This window comes from Brachyhypopomus gauderio, chromosome 4 (assembly GCF_052324685.1).
Source record: "Brachyhypopomus gauderio isolate BG-103 chromosome 4, BGAUD_0.2, whole genome shotgun sequence".
Taxonomy (NCBI): Eukaryota; Metazoa; Chordata; class Actinopteri; order Gymnotiformes; family Hypopomidae; genus Brachyhypopomus; species Brachyhypopomus gauderio.
This window is the reverse complement of record NC_135214.1, coordinates 7,244,543-7,264,542: the sequence shown is the minus strand read 5'-3', so window position 1 is coordinate 7,264,542 and position 20,000 is coordinate 7,244,543. Positions and strand designations below refer to the sequence as shown.

At 44.7% G+C, this 20,000-nt stretch overlaps 2 protein-coding genes across 6 annotated transcripts in view; both read right to left on the bottom strand.

Moving 5' to 3' along the window:
- Nucleotides 1–4,508, bottom strand: part of nalf1b (NALCN channel auxiliary factor 1b) — a 97,332-nt gene extending 92,824 nt beyond the window's left edge. Inside the window, exon 1 of the mRNA XM_077001906.1 lies at nucleotides 2,741–4,508. Coding sequence (XP_076858021.1) covers nucleotides 2,741–3,451 — 711 coding nt within the window. The 5' untranslated portion in view covers nucleotides 3,452–4,508. The remainder of the gene's footprint in view (nucleotides 1–2,740) is intronic.
- Nucleotides 4,509–4,979: 471 nt separating this feature from the next.
- LOC143512038 (uncharacterized) lies at nucleotides 4,980–16,889 on the bottom strand. Of its 5 annotated transcripts, none has more exons than XR_013130345.1 (6): nucleotides 16,709–16,889; nucleotides 16,401–16,522; nucleotides 12,670–12,785; nucleotides 10,507–12,241; nucleotides 7,489–7,958; nucleotides 4,980–6,342 (listed from the first exon to the last, which is right to left on the bottom strand). XR_013130345.1 is itself a non-coding variant. In XM_077001905.1 (6 exons), exons 1-5 carry the CDS (start codon nucleotides 16,719–16,721, stop codon nucleotides 10,547–10,549), a joined length of 399 nt encoding a protein of 132 aa, XP_076858020.1. In that variant the 5' UTR covers nucleotides 16,722–16,889; the 3' UTR covers nucleotides 4,980–7,958; nucleotides 10,507–10,546. The 5 variants fall into 5 exon arrangements, 2 of the variants coding, with proteins under 2 accessions (XP_076858020.1, XP_076858019.1); XM_077001905.1 differs by having other exon boundaries at nucleotides 4,980–7,958; nucleotides 10,507–10,564; nucleotides 12,112–12,241; XR_013130344.1 differs by having other exon boundaries at nucleotides 4,980–7,958.
- Nucleotides 16,890–20,000: the final 3,111 nt, after the last annotated feature.

Below are 20,000 nucleotides of genomic sequence, written 5' to 3'. Positions count from 1 at the left end.
CTTGTTAAAGTACACACTCTGTCCTAACGTAAGCTTGTTAAAGTACACACTCTGTCCTAATATAAGCTTGTTGAAGTACACACTATGACCTAATATAAGCTTGTTAAAGTACACACTCTGTCCTAACGTAAGCTTGTTGAAGTACACACTCTGTCCTTATATAAGCTTGTTAAAGTACACACTCTGTCCTAACATAAGCTTGTTGAAGTACACACTCTGTCCTAATATAAGCTTGTTGAAGTACACACTATGACCTAATATAAGCTTGTTAAAGTACACACTCTGTCCTAACATAAGCTTGTTGAAGTACACACTCTGTCCTAACATAAGCTTGTTAAAGTACACACCCTGTCCTAACGTAAGCTTGTTGAAGTACACACTCTGTCCTAATATAAGCTTGTTAAAGTACACACTCTGTCCTAATATAAGCTTGTTAAAGTACACACTCTGTCCTAACGTAAGCTTGTTGAAGTACAGTTTAAGTACAGTACATAAACTCGGATTATGGTTTAAAGGTGACTAAAACCTTTTTTATCTCTGTGAGTATTCAGTCAACTACAGGAACATTTACTGATGGGATTAGATTCATTTTAGCTACAGTGAGCAGGTCATCATCACTGACTCACTGCAAATCAAGAAATAATATTAATTATGTTTAATTTAATAAAATAATTAAATCTGATATTAATTATTAGGTTATATATTAGGAATATATTTAAATATTCCTGACCTTGGTGTGCGTATAGACCATTCTACTGCAGAATAACCACCTCCACGTTCTCTACATACAGTGTTTGTTTATCTCATCTCGACTACCACTGACTGCATTTATATGTAACATTTAACACTGCTTCTCCACTGATACTGCTAGTTCTCTAATGCTTGCTAATAACGCATGCTAGTGCTTTAATGACAGGCCCCTGTTTAAAACCGTGTTCTAGGTGTTCATAGCAGAGAAGGTTATTGATGCAAGCTATGGCCAAATTGTGCTTCTGTGTGCTAAACACACCACAGTGCTAAATGGTACTTAAGGCTGGTAGACCCTACTATAAGTGTGGACGTGCTTTATTTTCAACAGTCCTGGGATATGTCACCTCATTTACAAAACTACACAGCAGAATGTCACATCCATTTTGCACATTGCCCTGCCTCAATTTTGACCTCTTTTTTTGGTAATTAAACAAACGTTTTGTTTCAGACACCAATAAATATTTTGTGAGTGATACAGTTGACAGAGAGCTCTCATAATATCTTTGTTGGATTTAGAAGGAGAAAACACAAGCACATACTCACTCCAGTACAGACTAGTTAACATCCTTTAAAAAGGACACTTACACGCCTCTTGAGTTGTGGGCACCTGGACTCAAACATTTAACTATGGAAATCTGTTCTCCTCCTGAGTGGTTTCCTCAAGCAGTTCACCTCTCAGTCAAACCTGTAGTGGCTAATCAAATAAACAGTGGTGTAGTTCCTCCCTGTGTATACTTGTGTGTACAGTAATGAATGAGGTATGTGATATAGACATATACATATCCTCCAGGAATCTACTGTGGTGCTTACTAGTACATACATAATATCCCTAACAGGTAAACTGCAGCCCATTCTGCTAGACTAGATCTTAGGAAAGTGAGTGTGTGAGCTGGACTGGTTGGGCTGCTGTATGTCTGAAGATGGCAAGGCCTTGTTTCAGCACCATGGACAGGGAACAGCAGCGTCATAGACAGGATACCGTGAGTGTGTGAAGGATGCTCTCTCTCTCTCTCTGTGTGTTTGTGTGCATGCATGTGTGTGTGTGTGTGTGTGTGTGTGTGTGTGTGTGTGTGTGTGTGTGTGTGTGTGTGTGTGTGTGTGTGTGTGAAGGAGAGAGAGAGATGCCTCATGTAGATGTAGGTCTGATGTCTGTAATTTGACAGGCACCTCCTGTTATTTTTCATTAAGGTGTGTTTATAAACATGGTGTCTATCAGAAATATGATGATGCATGTTGTTCTGGTCTATCATCCGCATAGGAAATGCTACTAAGCTTTTCCTTAAGCTTCATAAAACTATAACGCACGAGCCCGGCCACGGTAATGATGTTCAGAACTGAAGAATGAACAGAAAAAGCTTCCAAGGAGTTGGCACGGAAAATATTATAGTGCTGTTAACGTTATTGAAATCCCAGAAATCACTGCGCCTTATAACACACACACACACACACACACACACACACACACACACACACACTTTGGAGAACCCAAAGACTCTTACTGAGCACAGAACTGTTAGACCGGTCGTTTCATGTTGTGCAGTACATCCGGTTTTCCCAGAACGAGGATCATCACCTCATCTGTAAATACACTTATTTATTACTGCTGTCTTTGGATAGCTTGGACGGGAATACAGTACGTTTCCTCATATAGAGCTAAACGATGCCAAGCATACATTTATACCACCTGCACACTCGACCTTCATTTATCAATGGCAAATCCCACAAGAAGAAACCCCTTCACCTTTTGCGATAATCCACAAGTGCGCGCGCAGCAGAGATGCACGTCCGCGCACTCGCGCGCACGCAGAATATAAAGTAGACCACATACCAAAAAAAAAAAACAAGGTTCTTTTATCTGCACTGTACATGGATCAAACCCCGTTAACAACCGCGCTAGCAGTCAACAGTGTAGCAAAGCTTCAAATTGCGCTCGTTCGTTTGTAGACACAGTGGTCAGACTAGATAAAGCCTTCAAATCAGTAAATCCTACCGTGCATTCGTCCATGCATGTCCGAACCGAGTATACATCCGTTTCATATTTCTGAACCATAAGCTCAAACTCTTGGTATTTCTCCTGAGCTCGCTGGTCGAAATGTTGGTAAGCCTGAACGCACCGAGTGCATCCTGCCGTATCACCACCTTTCGCCATGTCGAGGTTGCAACTCGAATTGTCCGGATTCGAAAACCCGTAAAACAAATCCAAAAGTGAGTAAGAATTACAAAAAGAAAGATATAAATCACTCAGATTCCACTCCGCCGACCGCGTGCCCCCTCCGTCGGAGAGGCCCGAGCACGCCGCCTCCGCGTTGGCGATAGAAAAGCAGTTTTTGGAGAGACTGTCGGGATGACACGTTTCAAGTGGCCACAGAGGTTTGGTAGAACTCCCTATAAAAATAAGACTCTGCTCACTGCCGCTGTAGGAAGGCTGATTAGGGGACGAAAGTGTGTGTTTTGCGTCCGGGTGGTCTCTGGTGTCCGTGAACTTGTCCTGTCGCTTGTCTCGAGTCCTTGTCAATTTCGCCTCTGCACAGAACCACAAATGATCAGAGAGCAGAACCGTGATAAACAGGAGAGAGGCTAAGGACAGTCGCCATCTCTGGGCCCTTTCGGAATCGGTAAATGGCTTTTCGTTCTCTCGGGGTGCAAACCAGATTTTTAAGCCGTCATCGTGCTGCCGACTCGTCCGAGCATCCCTGGTCATATTTCAGGAAGGCGCTGCACTGGCCGGCTCCCTCGCCACGGCTCCCCTCTCACAATAGTCATGGACTTAGAGATTGACTCCAAGTGTTTCCCCCTTATTAACGACGGACTGTACGTGGTCCTGCCAACGCTCTTCGCGTCGATCCGTCACTCCGGTTCGGTTAATAGTCGGGCAGCGATTAAGCCTGTCATATTCCCCTTCTGCGTGACTCTCCGGAGAACAGCCTTCTTCTCTGCGTTAACATCCCTCTCTCCCGTCTTCCCTCCGGGGCCGCACTCTCTCCCATAGACCAGCTGCCGAGACCCTGGCGCCTCTCCCCGTCGGTTCCTGGATGTCGTCAAGGGAAGGCGAGATGTTCGTGCTGTGGTCCGCGGAGCTGCTTCTTCCGTGACTGGGCGGTTTGCCTTAAATCTCTTGTGTTGATGGCCAGAATCATCTTGGTCCTGTGTTAAGTTGCCGCCATGTTCGTCTTGAAACACTTTTTGGGAGCTGGGTGGTTTGCGTCATCTCCAGCGATGCGATCGCTCCATCCTGGCGCAGTATCTGCACTGGCAACGGCTACAATGACACACGGCAATTCATCACCTTTAACTCTCCGTTTTACATCAAAGAAAAAACTTCAACATACGACAAAAGATGAATTCCGTAAATTTCCGCAATTAGTCAGAGTCGTGGATATTGATGGTCCGGTAATAATAAAAAGAGGCAGAAATATTAATCGATTAACGGTGTTTTTTTCTCCGTTTATCCGTATTTATTCTCGTTTCATCAAATGCCCCGTGCAACGATGTGGGTGGTAACTAGGAGGAATATTGTTGACAATCCGTTAATGTCAGGAATGTGCTCGGCAATGTTTTTTTTATGGTTGACGATGTCCTTTTTACGCCTTGTAATTACCTTGAGAAAATACCCAAATCAAATCAATGCGAAGTGCGGTTAGCTGTAAACAAAAAGCCCGTGATATAAAATCACGTCATGACTCTAGAACGGTTCCGAAGCGCCGCTGCTTCCTTCCTCGTCACGTGAATTTCCCCCCAAAGTTTATTAGTATGCAACGTGCAACTGTGGCTCTGACGAGCTCCGCTAAGGAGATGAGCAGGAGAGACATCTGGGCGTCTGAGCTGCACGTTGAAGGCAAGCTCAGGAACGTGAGGAGAGAGAGAGAGAGAGAGAGAGAGAGAGAGAGAGAGAGAGAGAGAATGTACTGTATGTGTTTCTTCCAGTAACCTTGTTCAGACAACAGCATTATTTGTTGGGCCCTATTTGGTCTTCAGTATCAGAGCAAACAAGGTGACTGTGCAATGCCCAATCACGTTTCCTTTCATTGTGTGTGTGTGTGTGTGTGTGTGTGTGTGTGTGTAAGAGGGTTGTACAATTTGTATTTTCATCTATTTAATAAAGTGCATTTTTATAAAGTATTTTTTCCTTTAGAGTTGCTAAATCACTATCAAGTGCAAAAGTCTGGAATGCTACCAAGAGAAAATTGATTATTTATTGAAAAGCTGAAAGGTGAGGCATAATTATGAGACATAAGGTGGAGTGAGGATGTTCCTAAGAACCTTGTCAGGTCCTAATTTCAGGTCCTGTTGTGTTTGCTGACCATGTTAAAGCCATTGTTACATTTATAAGAATTGAACACCACAGTGCACATTTCTCATATCAAAGTTCAATCAGACTTTTCAAACAGAGTGTCCATTTCATGCACAGGATTTGAGACGAACTGTCTCAACAAAAGAAGTTATTTACGTACGTCACACCATTAAACAAGGGTTTTTTGCTAGGAATGATGTCATACGCAATCATTCTTTCCATAATAATAAAAAAACATACCAAACACATATACGGATGGTCCACACCTCTGGGGGGTATACAGTGATTTATAGAGTGATTTATACTGTAATTTATGGAGTGATTTATAGAGTGATTTATAGAGCGATTCATACAATGATTTATACAGTAACTTCATACTAATGTCATGTCTGCGCTGTCCTCATCCGGGGCTTCTCTGTCGTGCTCTTGATGAACTTTACGTTGTGCTTCTCTGTCGTGCTCTTGATGAACTTTACGTTGTGCTTCTCTGTCGTGCTCTTGATGAACTTTACGTTGTGCTTCTCTGTCGTGCTCTTGATGAACTTTACGTTGTGCTTCTTGATTAAATGTTAGCTGAGTTCATCTGCTGGTTTTGGTGCCAGCATCAGGTGTGCTAGAGCACAGAACCACAACCATGTGCAGAGCACCAGGTCCTCAGGCCTTCGCTGATCCAATAGGCAGAAGCTGGGACCATTGACACCATTTTGTTTTGTTATTTTTAAATAAAAATCTTTTGCTAATAGTTACTCCAGTAATGACCAAACATATGTCACCAAATGAGAGTGTAGGTTAGCACGCAACATTTGTGTAGATGTAATCCAAACATCTCCATTTTGATGATGCCTGTGAACATATCTTGGGAAGGGATCTTTCATGTTCTACAATCAATAAGTAGCCAAGAGTACTAATGTCTGCTCGGGCCTCGTAGCCAATAAAATCTAATGATATAACAGCTCAATAAATCCCCTTCAGACAAACATTCTCTGGGGAAGCAGGTACAGCACGCAACCAGCTCCTCAGTTTTGTTAGCTGTACTTAACGGTGTCTTTTTATTAGTATTATTCTTGACATACCACATATAATCATTGTTTTGGAGATATTTATTTGGCCAGATTTTGCCCTGTGTGCGATCGTATTTCCCATGTTCCCAATGAAAACAGATTCTCACACTGAAGAGGTGGGGGAGGAACCCTCTCCTCGGCCATCTGTCACGAGTTGCACGGTGCTTGTCAAACTTAATGTGGGAAATCAATTGAAAGGTCCCAAGAAACCTGCTCTCCAGACGTCTTTTCTGTGCTTTCCTTAAGAAAAAAGCAGAAAGAAAAGGTGACCTCAGTTTCACCTCGCACTGTCATAGAAACCAATATTTGATGAATAACCCGCAGCGTCAGAAGAAGCCCCTCCTGGATTCGTCTCTTCCTTCGGTGCGGTTCGTAGACCGGCTGGATCGTTTCCCCATGTTCTGCTGCCGTTAACTTTACACGGGCCCAGGGTGGTCTGCAGATTCTGTGAGTTAACGAGCTGCGTTTATGCCCAGGGACAAACTCCGCTCTCTCAGCACTCTTGCATCATTACACGTTGCTGGAACCTATTCGTTCACATGATCTGCCTTTGACCTTGAGGTTCTGATTTAGGACATGCAAAATCAGCCAACACTGGGCACACTGTGTGTGTGTGTGTGTGTATCCTTTCACAGCACATGCTTCGGTTTTACACATTTGTATAGCGATTGTTCTGCTGTGGGAATTGCAAGGGTTTGATCATTAAATGTGGTGCAAGTCTCTGGGTCCCCGCACTGCCATTGGGGCCCAGGCTGAATGGATGAGCCAATCACTGGGAGGATAACTGACTATGAGATGGCCAGAGTCAGGCAGCCACTGACTCACTCAGTTTAAACATTGTTAGTCATACCTCACGTGTTCTTTGCCTCCACAGTGGGTTCTGCTTATTAATTAAAGTAAGTGAAATCAGAGGCACATTAACTTGAACTGGAGTAATGCACCCTGATGTCATGGATTATTAATTATGTTTTAACGTTCCATGAACGGATCCAACCCTGATCCAGGTTTAATAAGACTCTTGAGGCATGTTTGCTTCTACATCACATAAAATGTAAATTACGGTGCTAAAAACTGTGGTGTGTATTTTAAATTTGAAGTGGCTCCTAGTATCAACTTCATGTTGCTGTCCAGGGTATTAACGTGGAGGGTTGTTGCTGTCCAGGGTCCTGATATGTAGGGCACATATTGTCGAGTGGTGCTGAAAATGTAGCTGAACATCTGATTGTGTGTTCATTCTTAAATTATCGTAAAGAAATCCAGTAGTCTATATAACAGCATTTTCTTTGCAGGAGAAGAAGTAGTAGAAGAAAACAAAGAAGAAGCGAGTATACGGCGGATCAATCGATGTAAAAGACAACAGCGGATATTCAGACATGCAGCGGTCACCTCTGAACACCCTTGGAATGTCAGTGCACTGACATCATCAGATGATACGAAAGCTCATCAGTACAGTAGAGCTTTGTCCTCGGGGGCTGTTGTGTGGTCCTGTGGCCCAGCCCAGCTCTGTTAGTTGGTTAGTGGAGAATATTGATTTTCAGCCAGCTCTCTTAGATGATGGAGGCCCATCGTAGCCCGTTTTGTTCATGTCTGATCGTTTTGCACAACACTGCAGTGGATTGTAAGTGAAGAGCCTTCAGATGGCAGTGTGTGGATGCTTCTGCTGCGTGGTCCTCACACTCCGCAGGAGAAGTGTCAGGGTGTGACCCACATGCTTCTCAGCTCCTGCAGTTTCCTCTCTGTTTCCTCACAAGTCTCCTCATGACTCCTGTCACAGGTACATTACTACTCTGTGCCAAGCTTGTGCAGCCAGTGCAGGGTAGAGCTCTGTGAGCTTCCTAACAACCCCAAGACTGGACCTGTTTGGAGATGAAGGAAAAGAGAGAGAGAGAGAGATGATCAGGAGTGAGGGTGCGAGACACCTCACTACACTTTTCAGTGGTGCGAAACAAATCCTTTCAGTCATACATCAGACCAGGTGTCATATGTTTTGTTTCAGTGTGACTAGCCCAATTTGCCTTTTCAGGGCCATGTCTAATCACGTCCAGAGGCCACACCTTCTAACCACAACCACAGGCCACACCCTCTAACCACAATCACAGGCCACACCCTATGAACCCCTCCCCTCCCCCAGGACATATGGCATCAGACACGCGTGCCTCGTTCTCCTTCCCACTCCATTACACACACATTATATACAAATATTAGCACGTGTGCAAACACACACACACACACACACACACACACACACACACACACACACACACACGCGTGCGCTGAAAGGTAGCCAATCAACAACATATGTGTTTGTGGCAAAGCCGAGCCAAAGAGGCGCCTCTTTAATTAGCAGCCCGCTGCTTGGCTGGCGGTGCTGGGAGAGGGACAGAGGACATGCGCTCTTGTCTCGCCCCCCCACCGCAGCCTGGATTCCCCTTCACTGAGTGGGAGCCGTCAGACGTGACTCACGCCCACCTGCGCGCTTACCGCTCTCCACCGAGCCCGGCTTGGTGCGGATAAGCGCTACGCTATTCGCTGCCGCGGAAGGCGGGTTAACTAAGCTCCCAGGTACTCATCACGGGGAGTAGTCCAGCTACGAGTCTGCGATACGAGACCGGACCGTGCGGGCCGCCTCCGTCTTCCACTCTGGTTTGCACCACCCTCCTTTATTTCATGCCTGTAAGGACATTCCGGTCACACTCGTTCAAGTTGCGTTTGAGATCCGCGTTTACCATCGTTAGGTAACCAGAGAAACGTGGCCTCAGGTGGTCAGCGCGCCTGCTTTGAAGAGAGCCGTCTGATCTCAGATCAGCCACAGCTGGAGGTGAGAGACGTGATGCATCTTACTGACAGGCTCCGTCATCCTCGGGTGTGCTGGAAAGTCTCCTCATGGCAGTAAACAGCCATGGTGTGTGAGAAGCCTGCTGCAGTGGTTCTGAGTGGAGGGGTTCCGTGTTGATTCCACTAATTTTACCTAGATTGCACTAATTAGAAAAATGAGCAAGCTTGAGTAAAATCCTGGGAAGGAGTTTTACTTTCTGAACCTGGAACGTCCACCTCTGGTGGTGTTGCCCATCAAACTGAGCTCAGCGTAACTCATCCTTGTAGTCGACACTTGCAGGTGAAACTAAGGCCCTGTCACGGTTAGCTCCACCCCCCTCATCAATCTGTCTTTGTTTTGTTCTCCGTGTGTTCCCTTGCCACACCCCTGTCTTTTGTAAGTCCGCCTCCTCATCAGTGTTTCCAGCTGTGTCTTGTTTGGTTCCTTGTTTGGTCTGTGTATTTAAGTCCTGTGTTTAGTCCTTTGTTTGATCGGTCATTGTGGTTGTACGTATTGAGTTTAAAATGCATCTTGTGTAGTTAGCTTGTTCATGTCTTCTATGTTTCTCAAGTTCTGTGTGTTGGTGTTTTCTGTTTGTGTTACTTGGTTTTCATGGTTTGTGTGTGGTTTATCTTTGTTACACATCTCTGTACCTTGTGTAGTTTTTTTTGTCTTTACAATAAATCTCACATTTCTCCGCACTCACTTCCAGCCTCCAACTGCCAAACGTTACAGGCCTTCTACCAAATTTACATTTAATTCACCACCTCACAAAATGGAATCAAAATGTATCATTGTGAATGCTGTGAGCCACAGTTGAACTTAAGTTCCAACTTTAATCAACTGCAAAAAACAGGGGGTTTAGCAGTAAGACATTCTAGACGCAGGTAGAGCAGAGGAGAGAACATACTGAAGCCTCACACACCCACACACATATCACACTGAAAACACACACACACACTGAGTTGCTCACACCCTCCCAGAGAAGCACCTGCTCCACACAGCCTGTGGCAGGTGCGGAGCTCGTCTTGGTGGGGGACGCAGTGGGCAGTAACCAGATCAGGGCGGCTTTGATACGGAGCCGGCCCCCGGACGAGACCAGCCCTGATCTACGTCCGCAGAGCTCCAACCTGAAAGGGCCCGGTGCTCTTTAGGTGTGAGAGGACTTTAATATGGGCCTAAGCTCACACTCACAGAAACTAACGTTAACCTACACACTCCTGCAATTTTGTCCTGCACATCTGTTTTGGTGTCTACATCACATGTCCCCAGTTCTCCTTCAAACAAACTCTTTGAGAGAACTTTGTCTGTCATTGTCACTGGCATCCCTAGCAAATGTTGAACAAGTAGATTTCGAAGTCCAATCTCATTCACACCTGATCTTTTGAGGTGGCTCTACTCTAATGGTTCTTATGCTTTAGCCTTCAGTACATCTGTGCCTTGCATTCTCAGATCTGTAGAGGCTCCACCTACGCACCAAGCTAACTGTGTGAGCCTTCACACCTCCTGCAACGAGGCATTATTGAAATCTGTCTCCTCTGGCTCCTCCCAGCGCCTCCACCTGGCCAGTAGGACCCATGTGTGTGTACCTTTGTTTCTGCTCTTCTGAGTCATGTGATCAGTTCTTCATCAATCTTCATCTTGCCCCTTGGGATGAAATCTCTTTTTTATCTCAACACAAGCCACCACATTATCAACATAACACCCTTGTGTTAATCCATGAGAAATATACTACAGCATTTCTGAGATTAAAACCACATCATATTGTTTTCTGGGTCTGATCTACTGTACATACTCATTTTTAATACTATACTCAATAACTTCTTTTTAAATGTCTCTTTGAATTTGTACATTGCCATGATATAAAGCTGTCTGTGACAACTGCATTACAGTATGAAATGTCTCATCATTAAATATTCTTGCAGAAATTATTAGATTGTAGTGTTTTCTGGGGAAAACTGTGACTGTGTGGGGGATTCCTTTGTGTTTTCTAATGCTGTAATACCCATTATAAAAACATTATCTGTACTTGTGCATAATAAAATGAATGCACATGTGGTCGGAGCAACCAGCACACCCCACTGTAACCCCCCCGTCAGGCTGATGAGCCTGCTGGCTTGCTGTTGTGTGGTGTGATTGGTCAGCTTCACAAAGAGCCCGGAGCATGATGGGAGGCGCGGGCTGAGAGAGCTCGGGGCGTTTCCTCTCCTTTCCCACTCCTTCCTCCTCCCTGGAACGCTCACAGTGTCTGTCTCATGGAGCCTCACGGTTTGGCCTAGATTCCCACGGTCCAATCAGGGCCTTCCACTTTCCGGCTCTGGCTTGGATTGGGGAGCCCCCGCTAATGCTGACAGCTCTCCGGTATTCCCAGAGGTAGCTTGGAATAGAGATCCGGAAAGGCGGGATTTAACGTATGCAGCTCAGAGCATCTCTGTGCTCCTCTGCAGCTCGGCAGACCGGCCCGTTTACGTTTAAGATTCTGGCAGGCTGTCGACGGGCTCTGTGTGCTGACTAATGAGTGTTTGTCATTAGCTGTGTTTTACCCACTGGGCACACTCCTTCAGTGCTCTCCTGCCCTGCAGACACAACATCTGTATGGTAAGTGCCTGATCCCCAAAAGAGAAGCGGTGTTGAACATGCCATTTATCTTCTAAAATGAAAGATTTGTTTTTATCTCACTACTTATTACTACTGACTGTTGTAGTTCTCAGACACGAATGTAACAGTGAAACTTCCCCTTCTGTAGAACATTCATCTCCATACACAACAGCACTGGTATGCCTTAGCCTGTGCTCTTCTCCACACACAACAGCACTGGTATGCCTCAGCCTGTGCTCTTCTCCACACACAACAGCACTGGTGTGCCTCAGCCTGTGCTCTTCTCCACACACAACAGCAGAGGGTGGTTTTAACTAAGGCAACGTTCTAGAGATGGTTTTCCAGTTTCTGATGATTCTGCTCCCCATCCCTCTCTCACACTCTCTTTCTCTCTCTCTCTGTCTTTCTACTGCCACAGGGATCGTAGCAGTGGGTCAGGTCTCTGATTCCTAGCCAGATGGATGTACCAGACTCCTGTCGGAGCTGTTGGGATCCCTAGCATAAACAGCAGAAGGCTGAAGCTCCGGGGGGCTCTGGGGCTGATAGCGAGCGTCCGTGTCCCAGCCGAGGAGCCTGGACGGCAGCCCAGATCTCACCACTGTCTCCTCCACTGGAGCTGAGAAGAGCTTCTCGCATGCAGTTCGTAGCGTCAGAGCATAACGTGTCCTGGAGCTGAAGGATCTGGTCCGCTGGGACCTCGGGGAAGAACAGGACATCAGATGGAATCTGAAGAGAACACAAAACAGTCGTGCTCAAAGAACAGTGGTGTGCAGTGCAAAATCTGGGGCCATAAACCTGAAGAAGGAAGAATATTCTTATTGAAATCTGTTATTGAGTATTCAACCACAAATCTAACATTGTCATGTCTTGAATGAAAAGACTTGATCCCCTGATCATATGAGCAGCCTATCAGTCCTGCCCCACCATCATATGAACAGCCTGCATTGATTTTTTTATCCAGGTTGGGAACTTAAACTAAAACATGAAATCATGCAGTTCAAAATGCAATAAGTGATAGAACAACAGGTTTAATGTCACCTCACTGCCGCAATTTAATATTGTTAATACAACTCGACAGTTAATATAACTCCTTTCCAGACCACAGAGCAGCTATGTCCAAAGATTCTCTTAAACATCCTGATGGCTATTATTACCTGCTGATATAGTGTGGGACACTCAAGCCAACGTCCATGCTCACACCGCTGCTGTCTCCGAACACCACCTCTGCGAAAGCGTCCTGTCTCTGGTCGTCCGCCAACACACACTCACGCTTCCAAACAAAAGCACGCAGGTATGAGTCAGCGCTGTGCCGACAAGCCAGCGACCCACCGGATTACGCCGACACTTGATGATATCTCTGGCTATGCATCCCAGATTATTGATCTGCCCCCCAGCTCACCTGCCTCGTCATGAGCCACCATGCAGTCAGTGACCTGCTCCCAACAGCAAGGTGTGATCCGCCTCCAGGCTAATGAGTGTAGGGCTCATCTCTAACACACGCTCAGTACGCTGAGTACAGGCCCGTCCTACAAGTGCTGTCTCAGCACCACCTAGTCAACACCCACTTTCACGTCAGCCCACTGCCCAATCAGAACCCACCTTCAAATGTCAGCCCACTGCCCAATCAGAACCCACCTTCATGTCAGTCCACTGCCCAATCAGAACCCTCCTTCAAATGTCAGTCCACTGCCCAGTCAGAACGCACCTTCAAATGTCAGTCTACTGCCCAATCAGAACGCACCTTCATGTCAGTCCACTGGCCAATCAGCACCCGTCTTCACGCTTGCAGAGCTGCATATCATTTGTTAATTGTTATCACATTGCTGGTCTTTGCTGTGCTGATACTGCTGAAGGCTGCACTATGCAGATGAGTCCTTGAACAAATCAAAATACATTTTATTGTGTACTGTGAGCATCCTGGCCAATTATAAATGGTCTGTGTGAGTATTCTGTGGGCTGTTTGATGATTTGTGACATGATCCAACAGATTATAATTCTGCTTAAAGCAATGCAAGCCAATCATTAATCATGTTACATCAAGGACTCACAAATTAGTTCTAATATATTGCAAGGCAATTCCTTGGTCACGAGCAATATAATATATATATAATATATATTATATAATCGCCACGGTCACAATCAAGAGCAACACAATTGTAATGGCCACGATGAACTACGACACACACACGATTAACCGCGGCCCAACCGCCATGACCACAATTAATCTCAACAGAATCGCCGCAGTCATGTTCAATCACAATATGATCAACATGTGGATTTTTGTCCATGTGATCCGTCCCTCTGTCCCTCAGGTGTCCCCGTCTGCTTGCCTCACAGATCCTGCAGTAATCCGTCTACTATCGGTGCTGATTCAGCACCTCATACACCTGTCGTACGTAAGACGTTCACAGACCTCGACATGGTCTTCCATACAGACCTCATACAGAGCTGTCAGAACGTTACACACAGTATTAAGTGATTACATACCGCTGAACTGATAGCTCAAGCATGCTGTTAATATGCTAATCCCTACACAGCTGTGACGAATCCTGCAGGGTAAGGTCAGCCTCCCTGACACGATCCCTGCGGCTTGGAATATGTTGGACGTTAACGTGGAGACTCGCAGGCATTGCAGAGATTTGCTTTTGATGTTCTTCCTACAGTCAGTATTCTGATGTAACGTAAGTGCTCTTATGGGATGAAATTCACAGACATGCATTGGACAAAACAACCTCCTCCAGGACTACAGACACTTGCACTGAGTATCTCCAGGTCTGGGGTAAAATTATACATTAGCAGCCTAAACCTATTCCACCTACAAAGCAAGAACTTGGCATCTGTCCTCGAAAACATCACGGGGAGAGCATAGCTACAGGGCTGTACCACCCAGTTCCTATTTCAAACTGTCAGATTTTACAATGTCTTCTGAAGGAGAGGCAGGAAGCTCATAATAGTCCCAGTAAACCCATCAGGGCTGAGAATGATGGCCAGAAACCGAAACAGCTCTGGCCCTCCTCACAAAAACATCACTTGATGTCTCAGATGATGTCTCATGTGATGGTTCACGTGATGTCTCACGTGATGTCTCACATGATGTCTCACATGATGTCTCACATGATGTCTCACATGATGTCTTGAGGTTTTGTTTGACTTTAATAAGGTGCACCACAAACTCCTCCTCTATACCACAACCTCCTCCTCTATACCACAAACCCCTCATCTACACCTCAAACCCCTCCTCTACACCCCAAGCACCTCCTCTACACCCCAAACCCCTCCTCTACACCCCAAACCCCTCCTCCATACCACAAACCCCTCCTCTACACCCCAAACCCCTCCTCTACACCCCAAGCACCTCCTCTACACCCCAAACCCCTCCTCTACACCCCAAACCCCTCCTCCATACCACAAACCCCTCCTCTACACCCCAAACCCCTCCTCCATACCACAAACCCCTCCTCTACACCCCAAACCCCTCCTCTACACCCCAAACCCCTCCACCATACCACAAGCACCTCCTCTACACCCGAAACCCCTCCACCATACCACAAACCCCTCCTCTACACCCCAAACCCCTCCACCATACCACAAGCACCTCCTCTACACCCGAAACCCCTCCTCTACACCCCACACCCCTCCACCATACCACAAGCACCTCCTTTACACCCCAAACCCCTCCACCATACCACAAGCACCTCCTCTACACCCGAAACCCCTCCACCATACCACAAGCACCTCCTCTACACCCCAAACCCCTCCATCATACCACAAACCCCTCCTCTACACCCCAAACCCCTCCTCTACACCCCAAACCTCTCCTCTACACCCCAAACCCCTCCTCTACACCATAAACCCCTCCTCTACACCCCAAACCCCTCCTCTACACCCCAAACCCCTCCTCTACACCATAAACCCCTCCTCTACACCCCAAACCCCTCCTCTACACCATAAACCCCTCCTCTACACCCCAAACCCCTCCTCTACACCCCAAACCTCTCCTCTACACCCCAAACCCCTCCTCTACACCATAAACCCCTCCTCTACACCCCAAACCCCTCCTCTACACCCCAAACCCCTCCTCTACACCCCAAACCTCTCCTCTACACCCCAAACCCCTCCTCTACACCCCAAACCCCTCCTCTACACCCCAAACCTCTCCTCTACACCCCAAACCCCTCCTCTACACCCCAAACCCCTTCTCTACACCCCAAACCTCTCCTCTACACCCCAAACCCCTCCTCTACACCCCAAACCCCTCCTCTACACCATAAACCCCTCCTCTACACCCCAAACCTCTCCTCTACACCCCAAACCCCTCCTCTACACCCCAAACCCCTCCTCTACACCCCAAACCCCTCCTCTACACCCCAAACCTCTCCTCTACACCCCAAACCCCTCCTCTACACCCCAAACCTCTCCTCTACACCCCAAACCCCTCCTCTACACCCCAAACCTCTCCTCTGCACCACTCAGCAGGACCACTTCTTCCTGCTTTCTTTGTCGTCAGAATGGGTCTGTCCTTCACTTTCAACATTCATACTGCATGTCGCAAAACACTTTCAGCTCCTCTTATGAAAAGGTGAGATTCATAGTAGGCTCAAGGACACAGGTCAGAATTCAAGGCATTTAATTCCAGTATCTTGTTCTTCCCATCATAAACGGCATGACGTCTCTCTGTTCTGCATTATACTGCTGAAAAAGACTTTATACTTCAAGCCGAACCAAGTCATGGGTAAAACGGGGCTGTCTCTGGAGCATGGACATAATGCAGTGTGTCTGACAGGAGCTTTGGCAACCTCCCTCCATTCAGACTGACTGTAAGATGTAGCTGCAGTTACAGCAGAAACTCACATTTTTGCATCTGGTTTTATCTGAGCATCCTTACCGTACAGCAGTGCTCTAGAAATCCAACCACCAATTCCAAGGTATTACGTTTCTCTCCTACATCAAAGTGCAAGCATCCCTCCTCTTGAGGTTTAACTGCCCAGTTTTCCCCAGCCAGATAGCCTGCAGAGCACAAGACAGCCAGGGGACCAGCCACAGTTTGGTTGGATATTTCCCAGACCTGATAGAGTTGTGCAACATCAGTACTGCAGTGTCTGGACTGGGTTTTTCAATCAGATGTGCTTCCCCTCTGCAGTGAAAAGCTGTGAACAACTAGATGCAGCAGCAGTGGCCAACAACGAATATTACCGTGCATTAGCATGTCGTCATCAACAAAGCATCATTTTAGTTCTTTGTGTGCGGAGGATTCTGCCCTTGACACTTAAAGGACCTGAAGGTGCTGAAGGTGCCTGATCCAGGAACAGTTCAAGCCTCCCACGGTGAACCTGCTTCTCTTGGACGACGAACACATCCCTGCTCCACAGGCACATTTTAGGTCATTAGAGGTTTGGAGGATGTTTGTAGTAAGTGGAGAACAGATCTGTTTCTCTGAAATGCATTCTGGGAAACAGCATCATGTCATCAGCAAACATCATTAAAGATTAAAATAAAGATTCAAATAAATGGCCTCCCACACAGGACAAGATGTTCCTGGCACGTCTGTATTCTACCAAAACATGCTTAATGGTCATCATGGCAACTGTTCTCACAAGTCTTATGTATTGTATCCTTAATTATATATTCCTTCACGGTCACTTGATAGTGTGTATGTACACTGTAAAAAAAAACAGTTTTTTTACAGGTTTTTCCCAATAAATTTTACAGTTTTTTCCTGTATTTTAAAATGACAGGGAAAGTGTATTACAATTACCAGAACAAACTGTTTATTTAAAAATGTCATGTGATTTAACAAGAAAAATCTGTATAAATTAAATACATTATAAATCTGTTTTTTAACAATTCTTAGATAATAATTTTAACTAAACAAACTGTAAAAAGAAAGTAATATTGATTAATCTTAATGAGACAAAGTAATAGAATCTTCTGGAATTAATTTCAAGGAAATATTACAAGACAACATTGATGCATGTTTTAATTTAAGTTTTGACATGTTAAATATGTGATTTTCATGTTATAAAAGTGAGTAAAAAGTAAAATGTTCTTGACTGTGATTTATTTTTATATTTATAACATACATAGAGTTAAGGCGTTCCAGATCCATCTCATTTTCAATCCACTATTAAATATGCACTGTATCTGTATCACTGTATCTACACTGTAAACCCGGATTAGGTTTTAATAAATTATTTTAGTAATCATTAATTATTATTTCATGTTTCATAAAAAATATTGCCATTACTAAATAAAAGTTGTTATCATTATTGAGCTGAAATAGGCATTGCAATGATCATGTTAAGTAAAGATAACTGAATATGTTAAGTTTATGATTGGTAGGGGTGGGGCCTGTTTGAATCGGACCACTGCACAGTGTGCATGAAGAGTTGTTCTGGTTGTGCATATTGTTTGAAGAACCTTTCGTTATCACCCCGCTGCAGCCCAAATGCATGAGTTTTGAAATCAGTGTTTCTTCAAATGAGTATTTGCAACGTCAGCTTTCAGTGCATGTAACTTATTTAGTTAACGCGTAATATATTCTTATCGGTTCATATAGTGCTAGAACATGTGTCTGGCATTCCTGTCCGATCATAGTTTAACCATAACCGTAGCGTTGAAATGTGTGTTCTGACGGTTCGGAGTTTATGGCTCATTTTAACTATTAATGTTATATATATTTTTATATTGAAGCGTCGGTCCAATGGGGGACGGCGCTACTTCCCATGAGTCTCTGCGACTCCGGTATCGTTATCTGTTAATGTGATGTCTATGCATGTGTTGATTAATTGTGTACTTGATTATGTGCATTACTTGGTTTAAGTCCCCCTTCATCAATTTATGTAGTTGTACTGTGTGAATTATTCTATGCCATGTTTGTGTAGTGTTGTCGTGTTATTGCCGTTCTCTCATGTTTTGTGTCTAAATTAAGTCTCTTCTGCGTGATCGTGGGGTCTGGCGTGATTATGTTGTTGAGGCAGTTTGAATTTAAAAAGCCTTGTGCTGCGGTGGATCTGTTTGCTACCTCTCCTTCCTACACCACACTGCAATATTGTTATAATTGAATGTGAACTAGAGTAAAGACCACATTCAATTTTAGGAATATTTCCTTTAAAATGACAGTGTTGCATGTTAAGTGTTATAATCACCGTTTTTTTACAGTTTATGTATGTTTTTAAATTTACAGTACTTATCTGTTTTTTTACATAAACTGTAAAAAAACGGTAATTTTCTGGAAACAGGGGCGCCAGAAAATTGCCGTTTTTTTACAGTTTATGTATGTTTTTAAATTTACAGTACTTATGTTTTTTTACAGTAATTTTCTGGGGCCCCCCATTTCCAGAAAATTACCGTTTTTTTACACTTTTTTTTTTTACAGTGTATATGTTCTTATTCGTGTGCAAGTGTATTGTATTATGCATCTTGAAAAATTGCCATAGTGACTGCTGTGGATTCTGGGTTTTGAAGAAGTAGACAAGACTATTTTGCTTTATACAAACGTAACATAATTCATGGAATCAAACGTCCTGTATCACATGTTCTATCACCTCAGGAATGATGTGCAAAAACAAAAAAACGACAGGTGGATAAACACCTTCCACACCATCAAAGAACATGTAGAGGTGTCAAAAAAACAAATCAAAAACACATAGCGCTACAATTACAGTTCATCCTCCTTTATTATAACTGTGGATAAATCAATATCTTGACTTCTTTGGGCCATTCAGACGGCAGTAATGGCAGTAGATGGCAATACAGACTCACTGGATTGCTTTATCACTCACCCCATTTATCTAGACGTTCTCAATGGTGTGGGCAATTCTCGCATGCTTTGTTGTTCTCCAAGGGTCTCCATTAGATGGACTCCATCATGGCAGACCTGAAGACCAAGTTCTCTTCTGCTGAGGGGAGAATTGAGTGGGCTTCAGTGCACGGTGGTAGTATCAGGAACGACTGGCCCTCTAGTCTTCTAGGTGCTCCACAGTTCAGTAATACAGCCACACACACCAAACCAGTCATAACCCAGTCATAACCAAGTCAGAACCAAGTCATAACCAAGTCATAACCAAGTGATAACCCTGTCATAACCAAGTCATAACCCTGTCATATCTGTAAACTCTCATACATATAAAGACAGAAACTGCAATCTGGTTGCATTTGTTGTGGTTTGTCACACTCCTAACCAAACCTTACTCCCAATCTGAACCAATTTGGAATCTTACACTTCTATTGGACACCATAAATACATAACTGAGAGTATTACAATATAAACAAAACAAGGAAAAAAACTGATGAATGCAAATTGATAAATATTGTAGACTGACTAAACTAACATGTCTGTTCCTGTTCTCAAACATAGTTACACATACACACATGCTCACACTCTAAGTCTGTCCCTATTCAGTTCTCAGAAATGTGAAAAGTCTCTCCCCATTCAGTACTGAGAAGTATGAAAAGTCTGTCCCCTATTCAGTACTCAGGAATATGA